Consider the following 16,226-nt stretch of genomic DNA (forward strand, 5'->3'; position numbering starts at 1 on the left):
GGACATGCGTGACTCCAAACCATAAGCAAATAAGCGGGGTCCTTCATTGGGATCATTTGCTTTGTATGTATTTTATCAGTCCAAAGATGGCCTCCTTCATTGTCCTTAACTGCATGTACTTATTCCTTGTAGTTAACCTCGTATGCCTTCCCTCTGGTCCCTGTAGAGCATGCGGATGGTTTGAAGTTTAAGTTAACTGACATGTGTGTGTATACCTCATCCCTTACACTGTGGGTTTGAATCATGATGCCTAGGAAATTACCACAGGCACACTAGAATTGGAGTTAAAACTGGGAACAGGATGTTTTAACAGAGGTTTTTGCGGTAAGAACGCCAACAATATGACATTTTCACGAGATTTCACCATGGAATTCAATAACATTTTTCAGTAGTATTTTCATTATTTTTGCTGTAATATTGAATTTAAATGTTTTTTCCCTTAAGATGTTAATTTTGTTAATAACATAATAGCATTTTGAATTAACTTTCAACCGAAAATCCAGATTAAATGCTTGGTTTAGGCCAGATGTTTATCACTAATAGCTGTTCCACAGATGAACTGCAAAGCTTTATTTCTGGTACAAAATTCTCTTCCTTGGGCTTGAGAAGTAACAACAACTCACACTTTTCCTCTCCACCCCAAACAAACTTTCCTAAATGCTGTTATTGTCTGATTATAAAACAAAATTTGCAAGAATAAATGAGTGTCCTTCAACTGACTGGCGACCGGTCTTGGGTGTAGTCTGCCTTTCGCCCGAAGACAGCTGGGTTAGGCTCCAGCAACCCCCGCAAACCTTACGAAGATGAACGGTATGGAAGATGAATGAATTTTTAAAAAAGAATAAATAAAATAGAATATTCAGTGGACTTTTTTTAAAGTAAAAAATATCTCTGAAATACATGTTTCCACATTTCTTGAGCCAGTTCTGTTTTTCATTAAATTATATTTTTTCAAAATTAGTTAATTTTATTATGTACTCCCATTTAATTGCAATAAGTAAACTTTACTGTAGTCTAGCTGTTCAATGCTTACTTTGTGAATCTTAAAGTGCAAAGTAAAACAAATGATGCTATATCCTGGGATGTATACACAATGGGTTGATATTGTGTTGGGCTTTTCCCAGATGACACCAAACCTCTGGAATTCTCATCCTTTACCCGGCAGATGAATCCTACACCCCCAAAAGTCAGCACCACTCTAATCTTTGGCTTTTAACCATCAAAGCATGTTGGTTAATGGTTCCTTCAATTTTACTACTTTTCTTCCTCTCACAAAATGAGATCAGCAGAACTATTATATGTTGGTCCATATTTTCTTTTGCAATATTGAAAGATGCTTGTTTATAGTAGTGCAACAGTCATGTTGGTTTTGAGCAATTGGCATGACCACAGTTGGAAGCTTACATGCTTCCTCTTGTTAATCATCTACCCAAGGATTATCTGCTCCCATGTTGGCTAGTTGTGGCTCCCCAATTCCTCACTGGATTGAATTGATGGCTTTTCAAATCCATTTCAAATCAGAGTACATTCTAAACCTTTAAACAATCAATTATCCATCTCCAGCTGTATGCATGGGAAATAAAGATGATCTTATTTTTTATAGTGTCTCCTGATCTCATGTTGTTTGTCATGTTTACATAAGTATTGGCAATATAACAGTCATTTTTTTCATGCTTTACCAGTCATTCTGGTTAGACAGTGTAGACCTGAATTGTTAAATATGGTACCAGCATACTAATCCTTGCTTGTGTATGTGGCTGTCAGGAACATGGAACGGCACCACAAAAGTAGCAGTGAAGACATTGAAGCCAGGAACCATGTCCCCCGAGTCCTTCCTGGAGGAGGCTCAGATTATGAAGAAACTCCGCCATGACAAGCTGGTGCAGCTCTATGCTGTCGTGTCTGAGGAACCTATTTACATTGTCACTGAGTACATGGGCAAAGGTACATGATTTCCCAGATTTACAAGTCTGCGCCTGAGGTTGCAAATGGTTGAATTTAAAAAAAAAATGTTTCTATCGATGTTATGAGTAAAGAAATGTCCAACTAATGGAATTAACTTTGGTCAAAAGAGTTAGCTCCTACGATTGACTGTGTTTATTTGTAACTCAACCTATCTAACTAGAAAATACAATGTCTGGTGAGTGAAATGCAAATTAAATATTTAAAGGCTTTAATGATGGGTGCAAAACTCTGGAAGGTTCATTTATATAATATAAAATACAATCAAAACGATAAAGATTATGCGTTAAATTACCGTAATTAATTTCAACAATGATTCAGAGGTTTCGAGCCATGCTTCATCTTCCTCGTCTTATCCGAGGTTGGGCAGCAGGTTCAGCAGGGATGCCCAGACTTTCCTCTCCCCACTCCATCCAGCTCTTCCGGGAGGATCTCAGGGCATTCCTAGACCTGCCGGGAGACATATTCTCCCCAGCGTCTCCTGGGTTGGCCCAGTGGGACATGCCTGGAACACCTCATTGAGAGGCGTCGAAGAGGCATCCTAATCAGATGCCTGAGCAAACCCATTTGGCTTCTCTCCACAAGACTCCCTAACGGACATGGTCGAACGCTAGGACGTCTACGACAACCCCATTTTAGTGGCTTACTCATAGTGTGCCTTCCATCAACAAAAATATCACTTGCAAGTGGTGTACCAAATTCCAAAACATATCCAGCCTGGTCTGAGATTGCACAAAAATTGCATCTTGTGTTATACATCTACGTAAATAGGGTTTTTAAATTAGTATGAATGTGATCGCATGTGTTTTTATTTGCCAAAAATTTGGCAAGTGCACATATGGAGATCCTTATGCTTGAACATGTTCATTATTGTCAATCCACGGCAATCCCAGGACTTTCATTCCCCACGTGAGCATTGAAATCCCCCAGCATTTGCCAAAAATATTGGTACCATACATTACACAAATGAACAAATAAGTGATGCAGCTCAACATTCAGACCCCCAAATGTTGAGATGTGGCGCTTATGAGTACAACTCAGTTCTCACAGCAGTTCTGCATAATATCGCTTAAAAGTAAATACAGTAATACTTTGAGATACGAGCTTAATGCTTTTCGGGACCAAGCTCGGATGTCAATTTACTTGTATCTCAAATCAACGTTTCCCATAGAGAATAACTAAATACAAATGAATCCATTCCCACCCTCTGAAAAAAACACCAGGAACAGGATATTACACTGGAAAAACATCTTTTTATTTGTTCTAATTCACCACCTACGCACAAAGTAACCAATACCTATCTAGTGGATATGATCTTCAATACTAAAATGTCACATAACTCAGTACACACAGATGGTAACGAAGTGGGCGGACGAGAGAGAGAAAAACGACTGGAGAGTCTTAACGGACGGCAATGCGTAATATAACATTAACTTTACATTTAACTTAAATGAACTTAGATTACCATACACACAATGAGTTTTTATGTTACGTAACACTAAATATAGACGTTCTTCTGCGGTAACAGAGGCAAAGATGTTACTCTATTCCACCGCAGCGTTCGAGTCGGAACTTGCTGCTTCTCTATGCCTCAGAACCCAGTGTATTCCGAGTGTTCATTTTTAAAATTATCAAACCAGCCACGACTCGGTTTGAAGGGTTCCGCCGGTGTATTTTGCAGATGCCTGCTTTGCTTTCAAGTCCATGTAGATTCCACTGCCTTTTTCGCAGGTTATCGACTCGGTCATGCTATCTCCCAGTAAAAAATGCAACCTGTACGGCCCGGTGCTCGTAGATATCTTTACGCGAGGAAGATGTGGCGAGAAAGACACCGTGATGCTGTTCTCATAAGCAGCTTCTCCCATACTCGGCCACCCGGATGTCAGCATCGGGAACCATTTCGTATGCTCGTATCTCAAATTTGTCCGGGATCTCAAGGCAAAAACTTGCTCAGAATTTTCCTCGTATCTCAAATTTCTTGTATGTTGGGACACTCGTATGTCAAGGTATTACTGTATTAATATGATATTATTCTTTTGTAGGAAGTCTACTAGACTTCTTGAAGGATGGCGAAGGGCGAGCGTCGAAGCTGCCCAACCTTGTAGATATGGCAGCCCAGGTATGTTGTGTTTTTTGGAAAAAGGCCCAAATTTCAGACACTGATAAAACAAGCCTACTTTTTATTTGAAGAATATACCATGAAAGGCGGCCCGGCAGATTGAGTGATTATCACATCAGCCTCACAGCTCTGGGATCCTGGGTTCAAATCCAGGTCGGTCCCACCTGTGTGTAGTTTGCATGTTCTCCCCGGGACTGCGTGGGTTGTTGCACGATACTCTGGTTTCCTCCCACATTCCAAAGACATGCATGGTAGGCTGATTGAACACTCAAAATTGCCCCTAGGTACGGGTGTGAGTGTGCGTGGTTGTCCGTCTCCTTGTGCCCTGTGATCGGCTGGCCACCGATTCAGGGTGTCCCCCGCCTCTGGCCCAGAGTCAGCTGGGATAGGCTCCAGCACCCCCCAGAACCCTAATGAGGATAAGGCAGTTCAGAAAATGAGATAAGATATATACATATATACACCAATTGTGCAAGTTCTGACAATGATCCCAAACACAGCCAGGGCAACAAACACAGCCAGGGCTTCGTAAGAAGCATTTCAAAGTCCTGGAGTGGCCTAGCCAGTCTCCAGATCTCAACCCCATAGAAAATCTGTGGAGGGAGTTGAAAGTCTGTGTTGCCCAATGACAGCCCCAAAACATCACTGCTCTAGAGGAGATCTGCATGGAGGAATGGGCCAAAATACCAGCAACAGTGTGTGAAAACCTTGTGAAGAGTTACAGAAAACGTTTAGCTAACGTTATTGCCAACGAAGGGTACATAACAAAGTATTGAGATGAACTTTTGGTATTGACCAAATACTTATTTTCCACCATGATTTGCAAATAAATTCTTTAAAAATCAAACAATGTGATTTTCTGTTTTTTTTAACATTCTGTCTCTCATGGTTAAGGTTTACCCATTTGACAATTACAGGCTTCTCTAATCTTTTCAAGTAGAATAACTTGCACAATTGGTGGTTGACTACATACTCATTTGCCCCACTGTATATGCACAGCACAGCAAAGCCACCCAGACAATGTAACATTGGTATGATAATGCAGCTTGAGTCTCCAATGTGAATCACCTTTCTAGCAGCCCAAATTGAAAGATGTTATGCTCGTCAATACTTTTATTGTAGTTGCAGTACCATTTCTGGCTACCAATTTTACATATTGTTCCTCCAAGTACGTATTTATCTTCATTTGATATTGTAAGTAAACAGGAGGGCATGGCAGCAAATATTCTGTAGAAAAAATGGTTTCATCTTTTATTATCTTATGATGTTAAATGCAGTAATGCGATCTTGTGTTATGCTGCAGGTGGCAGCAGGTATGGCTTACATAGAGAGGATGAATTACATCCATAGAGACCTGCGTTCTGCCAACATTCTGGTGGGAGACAACCTGGTGTGTAAAATCGCTGACTTTGGCCTTGCCAGACTCATCGAAGACAATGAATACACAGCTCGGCAAGGTTTGTCATGACAACGTTCCTCTATCTACCTTGCACATTGTCATCAGCTGATGAGCTGGAACTGATTATATGAGTTAGTAAGTTAGCTTGCTTGATCGTTAACTAATTAGTCTACTCGATTTTTGCAATGTTACGCAATTTAAGTACCGATTTCTAATAAATCCAACTTCAGTTTCATTCTTGAACTTAATTTTTAAGTATGATACGCATGTAATCACTGGGATTTCTTTTTTTATTTTTTTATTTACAGGTCCAATTTTTGTAAACCTTTTGTGCACAATACTTCCAGACTGTAAATGATTGCCTTTCACTTGTATGCCGCTTCGTCCTTCAGGGTTCTTGAAGTACATGTCTCCTCACTTTTTTAATTTTTTTATATCAAGACCAGTATTAATGTTATAACTCTTCATAAAGGTACAGTGAACATTTTGCTTCTATGCTACTAGTGATCCGGGACTTTCCTAAGGAAGACCTGGTGTAAAAAGAAACATATACCTTTTTAGGCTCTCGAGAAAACCTGTCTCATTTACCAAATCTAACGGACTGTAAATAGCATTTTTTTTTTTTTAAATGGCTAGGCCTGCAACATACTCCGGTACAAATTAAATTTTTTTTTCACTTTGACGGTTCCACTGAGGGGTTTTAAACGTACTGAAGACTTTAATTTAGTAGTGATTTTGAGATTGAGTTTGATGTTAGTGTGTTTATTGTAGTATTGTTTATAATGTTAATATTGTTTTTTTTTTTTCATGACCTCAATCTCATAACTGTCAGGCCGTTGTGCTCCCCACTTGCTCCCTAGGCCACCCAGATTTTATTTTAGAGAAAAATTAAGGCAATGCACATGCTACCCCTTTATTCAAGGTTGTGCGATTTATAGTGCGAGAAATATGCTATTCACATCAACAAGAAGAAGCTTGTCGTAAACTACAACTCAAGTGTGATTTATGATTAAAAAATGTTCTATTAAGATTGGCTTATTGGCCACCTTCACTTTAACAAATCTAAGATTGTTCATGTCATCCACGCAGGTGCAAAGTTCCCCATCAAGTGGACCGCCCCAGAGGCTGCACTATATGGGAAGTTCACCATCAAGTCAGACGTGTGGTCCTTTGGCATCTTGCTGACAGAGCTGGTCACCAAGGGTCGAGTGCCTTACCCGGGTGAGCTATACAGTTGTACCTTTCCTTACGAAATCAATTGGTTGCAGAACTTTTTTCGTTACTGGAAAATTTCGTAAGTAGAGCAGTACTTTATTTGTAAATTCTCTAATTCGTTCCACGGTCCACACACAACTACCAAGTAAACCCTTTAAAATTGGTCAAAGTGTCCCAATTTTGTATGAAAGATGTGAGAAACACACAAAAATGAGAGAAAATTATTATTTCAATTATGTATTATCTTGAATAATAAATAATGAATAACAAGCTTACAAAATCGATCCGCGTTGAAGCATGATATGCACATGCGTTTTCACATTTCCCTATGACCTGATGGCGCCGGAAAGCCGTCCACTTTGTAGTACATTTTAGACTTTTATGTGTGCCGTATGTGTGTGTGAAAATATGTGCCGTGTTGTATTTGTACTTTTTGTTATTGCTTAATGAGGGGAATTGCAACCATTAATAAGGGGAGCATTTAGCCGAGGTGGGCAGGGCATGATATACGCACGCGCATTCCTCTTTCACCCGTCCGTGTCAGAAAGTGTCCACTCTGTAGTAAATTTTAGACATTTACGTGTGCCTTATGTGAGTAAATGTGTGCCCTATGTGTGGAAATATGTGCTGCGTTGCATTTCTACGTTTTTAAATCGCTCAATAAGGGGAATTGCAATCATTAATAAGTGGAGCATTTAGCCGAGGTGGACAGGACAGAATCAGAATTTGTCCATTTTGTAATACATTTTAGACTTTTATAGTGAGGATAAAGCAGTTCAGATAATGAATTAATGAATGAATGAACGTGTGCCCTATGCGTGTACATGTAAATATGTACCGCGTTGCATTTGTAGTTTTTCTTGCTAAATAAGGGGAATTGTAATCATTAATAACCCGAGCATTATCCGGGGTTGTAAGATAGAATCTTGAAACATGGATAGTGGTTGTTGTGAGACAGCCAATGAAAGCTCAGTAAAGTGTAGCGAGGTTCTCAAGTGAGAATCAATGCATCTGCGACAATATTTTCAAAATAAAATAACGGATAAGGAAATGCATTTACTTTTTGGGGGATTTCGTAACTTGGATCTTTTTGGTATCTCGAGGCACTCATTTGAATATAAAAAGCTTTCGTAACCTGAATATTTTTGTACCTAGAGGCATTTGTAAGTAGAGGTATGACTGTACATATATATGGATGTCATTCAAGTTCATATTTTAAATCCCAGCACAAGGTAAAGCTGCTCATGTTAGCGGTGAATTCTTTTATATTAACCAAAGTTTGTTACAAAAGTACAAATTGCTCTTTTCTATGAAAGCCTCAGGGTCTCCTCATGTGTTTTTATGAGAGTAAAAGGTTCCTTAATGGTTGGGTAATCTTTGTTTTCCTGCCAGAAAGTGAGATAACACTTCATTACTGCTGTTTGCCTGTGGGTCGGCTTAAATTTCAGGCCTGAAAAAGGAGCATGGGAGACATGGGGAGGCTGAGGGAGGGCTAACACATGTTCGTCCAGATGGATCTGTAAACGAGTTGTGTTTAAAGCAGACTGAGCTCAGGGATTAAAATCTTGGTGGTAAAGATGATGGGGTCTGTTGTTTTTGAGAAATGCAGGGAGTTAAAGATTAAACATGATGTTTTCAATCGAGTGGAACCTTTACAACAGTGGTCCCCAACCTTTTTCTGACCGCGGACCGGTAAAACTCTTTCTATTTTCTCGCGGTCCGGCTAATGGGAAGGACGACAATTTAAGACAAAATTGTTTAGGGGTGGGGTTGGTTCACGAACGACGTCCACGACGGCAAAAAAATATATAATAGTATTTTTTTCTTATTATTATTATTACTTTTCTCATTTCAAGTAGGAGGGCAATATTGAAAACCTTAATGGTGGTTGGGGACCACTGCTTTGCAATATGAAGGAGCATAATTAATGAAATTCCACAAATCATTGATTGTGCTAGCGTAATCATTTTATCATTTTGCCGTGAACACCTAAATTAATAAATTGATAAATTGAAAAAATTGTGTGTATATATATATATATATGTATATATATATATATTTATATACATATATACATATTTATATTTATATATATGTGTATATATATACATATTTATATTTATAAATATATATATATATACGTATATGTATATATACATCTCTATATATATGTATATATACGTATACGTGTATATATACATATATATGTATATATATATATATATATATATATATATATATATATATATATATATATATATATATACAGCACCCCCTGCGACCCTAATGAAGCTAAACCGGTACAGAAAATGAGAGATGAGAGACACATACATGGAACTCATTTTTTCTGCAATCCTGAAAAATAAATAAAAAAAATACTATAAAAACACAGATGATAATTATTACAGTAATCCTTCGAATAATGTAGACCAGAGAAGGCTGCGACAATCGGAAAACCGCAAAGTAGAATCACCCCTATTATTACTGCCATACTATTGTCATTATACAAGTATAATGAGATTTAAAGTCTTTTTTTATACGTTTTCTGATAGGTTTATTATTAATACACTTTAATCAAACAGGGAGACATCATTAACATACTCTGGCTACAACTTGCAAGGAAAATCACTCCCTACTCGCCTTCGTCCAAGATGATTCTAAAAAAACGGCATCTTCCTCTGTCAATTTAGTCAGCGCATAATCAAAACATTTAAGGTAATCTGATTCAAACAATTGCATAAGCTAACCGAATAACACCATTAAGGTCAAAAAACAACTGCCACAACAATCTCATATTAGATCGGAACCAAAAACACCTGCGTAAGAATTTGCACAAATAAGCATAATAATTTCTTTATAAGGTAAACAGAGCGACCGTATTTTTAAACAATAATGCGAGTACAGACGCTCCCCTACTTACGAACGAGTTAGGTTCCGAGCGATTGTTCATAAGTTGAATTTGTTTGTAAGTTGATTCAGTGCTATATTTTGTATTATAATTTATGTTTAAGGCCTATATAAGTATATTGAAGGTTGATATAAGTGCATTTGTATGTTTAAGGCTTGTATAAGTAACACGCATTGGTTTGTACTGAAAAAAAACATTTAATAAAATGGAGAGAATATGTACAGTACTGTATATAGAGACATTTATGTATTAGAAACTGGCCGAAAGAAGCGATCTAACGACGATTGCACAGTTTTCTTCTTTTTTTCATCATAAATGATGCGGTAGCACTGTATGGCATCATTCAATTGATTTGCAAACTTTGTGCAACGTTCAATATTTGGGTCCTGCTGCTCGATCTTTCTGTTTATAAATGGTACTGACGGTCGAGCGATTCAAGTTGTACATATATGTGCAGCGCTCACCACTCTCACGCGCATCAAGCTTCATTATTATTGCCACTCGTTTCAAATGAAATGGCTTGCCTCTTCCTTGCAACTCCCTCAATAGAAGCATTTCGCTATTTACCAACCATATTCAACAATGGATGCATGAGATATTTAATGATACAAATGAAAAAGGTTCTTTGCACACTGGAGATACATTCACGCACTTCCGCATTGCAACGAAGAAGGTAGATGCTGGGTGAGCTGAGCTTTCACAGCGCCAGGCGTCGGTATTAGCGGCGGAAATAAGTACTACTCTGAAAAAGGCGCGAAATACAAAATTGGACTTACGAACATTTTTCGACTTAAACGCAATTTGCAGACATGTTCGTATGTACCGTTGTTCGTAAGTTGAATGTTCGTAAGTAGGGGAGCGTCTGTATTTTCGGAAGTTGATTCCATTATAGCCATCTGCCGGAATCCAAGTCAAAGCAATTTAAGAGTCCCTCGTAGATCTTCATTGTCAACTCAGATCAACAGTCTCGGCCTGGAACATGGTGTCCTGTTCGGTCAATAGTCCTGAAAACAATTAACTGGCCTCGAAAGCAGCTGTGGGGGGAAAGTATCCTCGAGCTTACTCGGTCCCAACATAAAGTATAGCACAAATTAAATTATAACTTCATTACCTATTAAATGCTTAATTAACATATAGTAACATCCCAGAATAAACCCAACATTTTCTTTTAAAGTTTTGATTGCCTTTCAAGTCTTTCATTAGCATGTCATCTGTACAATATATGTGATTTTTTTATGGTACCTCTGCCCACATATTCCAGGCATGAACAACCGCGAGGTGCTGGAACAGGTGGACAGAGGCTACAGGATGCCGTGCCCTCAGGACTGCCCCATCTCCCTGCACGAGCTAATGCTTCAGTGCTGGAAGAAAGACGCAGAAGAGCGGCCCACCTTCGAATACCTGCAAGCTTTCTTGGAGGACTACTTCACAGCCACTGAGCCTCAGTACCAGCCTGGAGATAACCTCTAACTCTTACTTCTCACCTTGAAGCTAGGGCTGGAAGCAAAAAAATCAAATGAATAAAAATAGACAAACTGGAATCTTCCTGTACTTGCCACCAATGTTCCCTCTAATTTTTTGTTTGTCTGGGCAGAAAGACAACCTCCCTGAGCACACTGAGTACTGGTGTGAGCAAGATCATCATTGCTCGCTATGGGCACACACCAGTATCACACCTGCCATAAGCAGGTGCATGTCTACTACACATAAATGATTTAGTAATAATAAAATGTAATGATTAATATCTATGAATGGGCGGCCCGGCGGATGAGTGGTTCGCGTGTCGGCCTCACTGCTAAAAAAAACAAAACAAAAACAAAAAAATTTGTGCGCTCCATATGATTTGCTGTGCGCAGAGAAGACGAGGGTAGTGCGCAATCACGCACGCGCGCATCTTAGAGGGAACATTGCTTGCCACTATTTGGTAGCTTCTGCAAAGTTCCTTCGATCAAATTGATCATTTCATTTATGCCGTTATGCCCCATCCCTGAGTGTATGAACTCAACTAGTATGCAATGATAAGAGGTGAGTTTTGAGGCAAGGTGGGAATTTGGGCTCAGATAATGCAATATGATACCTGTAGTCAATGTAAATATTTTTTTAAAGGCTTGTTTAAGTTTGTATATTTGATTTAGTTCAAGATGTATTTTTAATCTGACAAAAACAAAGCCTAAGAGCTATTCGGATATTTCGTTTATTTCTTACAGATTACTTGGGAAGCTAGTTTATTTTTCCTCTTTCTTCATCAGATGATGTCTTCCATTCTGTTCTCGCCGCCTTACACTTTCATTTTGCTTTCCTCAGACTGATTACTCTCTTACAGGCAACTGCTTTCTGTATGGAAATAGACTATACATATTTTTTATGAATTAAACATGTATAGATTGTGAACATACACCTCTTCTTTTGACATTTTCATTAAGTGAGACATGATTGTTACACAATTAGGCATCCATTTTTCTCTCCAAATTACAGTGGTACCTTGAGATACGAGCTTAATGCGTTCCGGGACTGAGCTCGTATGTCGATTTACTCGTATCTCAAATCAACGTTTCCCATAGAAATGAACTAAAAACTAATTAATTCGTTCCAACCCTCTGAAAAAAACAAAGACAGGATATTGGACTGGAAAAAATATTTTTATTTGTTCTAATTCGCCATCTATTAACAGAGTAACAAATAACCAATGGTTATGATGTTTAATAGTACTAAAATTAGACGGATTTTGCGGGGGGGAGACTTTTTGCACAGCAACGGGCTCATAACATAGCATAAACAAATTTAAATGAACTTGGATTATGATGCAGACACAAAAATTAGTTTAATCTAAATTTAATTCTAATTTTGTTTTAAATTTTTATACCTTTTCTTCTCCCGGATTGGCTCTATTTGCCCCGCCTCCATCCTGACTTTTAGCTGCAGCTAAAAGGAACCTATCATGGGTTGTTTGCTTTTGTGCTCGCAATAGGATAACGCACGACCACTTGCCAACGGGAAGTAGTATACTCCTCTCGTATTAGTGAGCGAACTCCACCATTCTGCACTGACTAACGGGGAGAAAAAAACACGGGGAAAAATGCAACGCTCCGCCCAGTGCTCGTAGAGACATTTACACGAGGGAGTAACGGGGAGAAAGACAGTGCCCATGATGTTCTTATGAGCAGCCTCTCACTTCCGCTGTATGCTCCTATATCAAAATGTTTCTCGTATCTCAAGATAAATATTTGCTCTAAATTTTACTCGTATCTCAAATTGCTTGTATGTCGGGGCACTCATATGTCAAGGTATTACTGTACTGTATTTTCCAGACAACGTTACATAATTGGGGAACAATTTCGATAGTTTTGCATCTGTGTGAGTCTTGATAGTTTATTTTTGATAACAAGATTTAACAAAATCAATTAATTAGTTTGCAAAAATATGTTATAGTATGACTTTAAGAATGTGAAGGGAAATGGATGAGTTCTAGGCAGTGTTGTGATCACAATGTTGTTCATCTGGCAGCCAGGCTTTAAGATGAATGGTAAAGAGGTTCAGAGATGAGAGGTGAAAATATTAACCTTTTTAAATACAAAAGAGCAACCACATCGGAGTAATGTTAAGTTTTTTCAGGATGGATTTCTGCTGTATAATTAATTACTATATATGGTTTGAATGTATCATATTGTACAATTCATTGTTATTAAAAAAGATTAATTATTTTCCTCCCTAATATTGTATTATTCATTTTATTTTGCGTTTTTGACATCAACCTGCAGAAAGGACTAAAGATGGAAATTAGCCTCTGGCTACAATCTTACATATTTACATGTATACGTTCATTAATATGTATTGTCCCTTTATTAAATAAATCAAACTCAATCAAACTATGAAAAACGTGTGACTTATAGTCTGGAAAATACGGTATTTATTTTGTTGTATTTAAATAATATTGCTGATGTTTATTGGTTTCATAACACTCAAATATGCAACTACTTTTAAAGTTTGAGACAAATAAAGAAAAAAATTATATACGTCAACAACATCGAGATAAAAGACGAAGTGTGCTTGTGGTACTTCAAATTACGTTTATGGAACACCTTTTACGCTTGCAGTATTTCAAATTATGGTTATGGTACATGTTTTATTTTAATGGCTTAATAAATCTTTTTAAGCACAAATACAGTCGTACCTCAACTTACAGAATGAATTGGTTCCAGAACTTTTTTTGTAACTTGAAAATTTAGTAAGTGTACCAGTACTTTATATGTAAATTCTCTCATTCGGTCCATGGTCCTCACACAAATACCAACTAGTAAACCTTTTAAAATTGGTCAAAGTGTCCCAATTTTCAATCAATCAATCAATCAATCAATTTATTGGCAAGAAAAAGCACAAGGCTAAGGGCCATGACACATTTTGTATAAAGGATGTGAGAATTAAAATTAAAATATCTTGACGAGAACCTGATGCTTTTTAATACCAGAAATTACAATTTTCTTACCAGAAGTTTGAGATTTTGTGGCGGCCATATTGAATGTCGAAATATCTCGATTCTTTCAATGGTTTATACTTCTGGAATTATAAAAACAAGAAATAAAGAGAAGAAAAATCAAAGGGGAAGATGGAAGTCACGTGAGCAGTGCTGACATGGTAAACACTAGAACACGTATCAAGGCTACTTGCGTCTGGCCAGTCAGAGCACGTTTAACTACGGTAAGATGGCGGCGCCCTGAGCGAGAAATGGCAGGCACAAGTAAGTGAGTTTTTTCACGTTTTATGCAAGGTACGTTTTTTTAAATGTCATTCATAGACGACAAAATAAATTTTGTTTAGTGTTTTATCTGTTTATCTTTTCTCTATTTTGAAATAAATGACCGTATTGGCCGCATTGTCTTGCGTTATGGCATTTCGTCTTTGTCACCTTGCAGTTTCTTGCACGTCAAGTCTAATTTGCGCGCATATATGCCGTACCCTCGATTCAGTCATCATTTTTTTTAGCTACAAATACAGCGTATATATATGGTTGAAAATACGGTAATTGTTTGATCGCTACCAACCAATGTTCCCTCTAAGCTGCGCGCATGCGCAATTGCGCACTACTCTCGTCTTCTCTGCGCACAGCAAATCATATGGAGCGCACAAAATAAAATCCCTTTTTTTTGCTGTGAGGCCGACACGCGAACCACTCATCCAGCGGGCCGCCCATTCATAGATATTAATCATTACATTTTATAATTACTAAATCATTTATGTGTAGTAGACATACACCTCCTTATGGCAGGTGTGATACTGGTGTGTGCCCATAGCGAGGAATGATGATGTTGCTCACACCGGTACTCAGTGTGCTCAGGGAGGTTGTCTTTCTGGCCAGACAAACAAAAAATTAGAGGGAACATTGCTACCAACACTCGTAGTCAAATTTGCTTGGATGTCTATCCCCGTCAACGGCAGCCAAAGAGTTGGCTATTAAATCTTTTATGAATGAAAATGCTCTCACCTGATTGGGTCGGGGACATCTCTAGTATTTACATTGACCCCCGGCGGGCTGTGTTATGGCATGGACAAGAACAGGTTAAAGTGTCTTTGAATTTAACAGACTAATTTTTGTGTTTAGCAATGAGCTACAGTCTTTTCACAGTCAAACCACTGGTAAAAACTGATAGTAGGACCAGACAGTGATGCACATTTTGTGAAAGTAGTCAAAGACTTGAACGAAAATGGGCAGAATACTGTATTCCAAATACAATGTTCAAGTTAACTTCCTTGTCTTAACCCAATAGTCCTTTAAAGTCCCATCATCAACCAGATGACTCACTCAACCGTCCGCCCTAATGCTTTTAACGCTGTCACACCCATTCTGCAATTCAAACTGATAGCCGTGCCATAGTGGAGCCATAAACAAAAAGCTGAGGTGCACCTTTACACAACAAGGAGTTTAAACCATACAGCACCAGGTACGTCAATTGTGATGGCTCTTATTCTTTGACATCGGCCTGAAATTCCTCATTTGCTTGTACAATTGATTAATGACGTCAAATTGAGGACCATCCACAAAACATTAATAATAGCACAATAGTTGAGTGTGTGATTTCCATGTAAAATTAGGTCAATTTATAATTTAACATAATTGTATTTATTTTTTCCAGGTATGCTAGTGAATGAAAATGAAAAGGGGTTAATGGTTAAATTAGTTAAAGACTAATTTTCCCCAAATAGGATGTTTATTGAATTCTTACAACCAACAGTTTAAATAGAACAGTTTGTAAATGGGGCTTTGAGAATACAGTAAATTTCAAATTTTACATTTTAGTTTTGATTTTCCCTTTTTTCACGACTGCTATTTTGGCTCTAGTTCTATAGTTGCTATACTATAGATGTTGTTTTTTTCATCAAACAAATCCCCTCAAACAGGATTAAGCATAGTGCTTTCATTTTTAAATTAAATTTGCTTTTAAAGGCTTACCTGATTTTATATATTTTCCAGTCTACTGAAAATTGAGCAAATCCATAAATTTCATAGTTCATGTTTTACATTGAATTGAGTGAAGTTACTACGTTAAAGTAGGGTATGTTGATAACAATATTGATTTGTCTAACAGCAAAGATGAGCAAGTGAGCTGTTGCCTGGCAGTAAACTCACT

General features: G+C 37.9%; 1 protein-coding gene across 2 annotated transcripts in view; it reads left to right on the forward strand.

The window, feature by feature from the left end:
* fynb (FYN proto-oncogene, Src family tyrosine kinase b) overlaps nucleotides 1-11,120 on the forward strand; it is a 37,365-nt gene extending 26,245 nt beyond the window's left edge. Inside the window, exons 8-12 of one of the 2 annotated variants that reach the window (XR_013296832.1) lie at nucleotides 1,765-1,944; nucleotides 4,005-4,081; nucleotides 5,385-5,538; nucleotides 5,789-6,701; nucleotides 10,865-10,889. Coding sequence is in view for 1 of the 2 variants with exons in the window: in XM_077587242.1 (XP_077443368.1) it covers nucleotides 1,765-1,944; nucleotides 4,005-4,081; nucleotides 5,385-5,538; nucleotides 6,570-6,701; nucleotides 10,865-11,073 (752 nt within the window). In the remaining variant the exon portion in view is untranslated. Of the gene's footprint in view, nucleotides 1-1,764; nucleotides 1,945-4,004; nucleotides 4,082-5,384; nucleotides 5,539-5,788; nucleotides 6,702-10,864 lie in introns of both variants that reach the window. The other variant, XM_077587242.1, reaches the window with a different exon arrangement.
* The last annotated feature ends 5,106 nt before the right edge of the window (nucleotides 11,121-16,226 follow it).

Source organism: Stigmatopora argus, chromosome 19 (genome assembly GCF_051989625.1).
Source record: "Stigmatopora argus isolate UIUO_Sarg chromosome 19, RoL_Sarg_1.0, whole genome shotgun sequence".
NCBI lineage: Eukaryota > Metazoa > Chordata > Actinopteri > Syngnathiformes > Syngnathidae > Stigmatopora > Stigmatopora argus.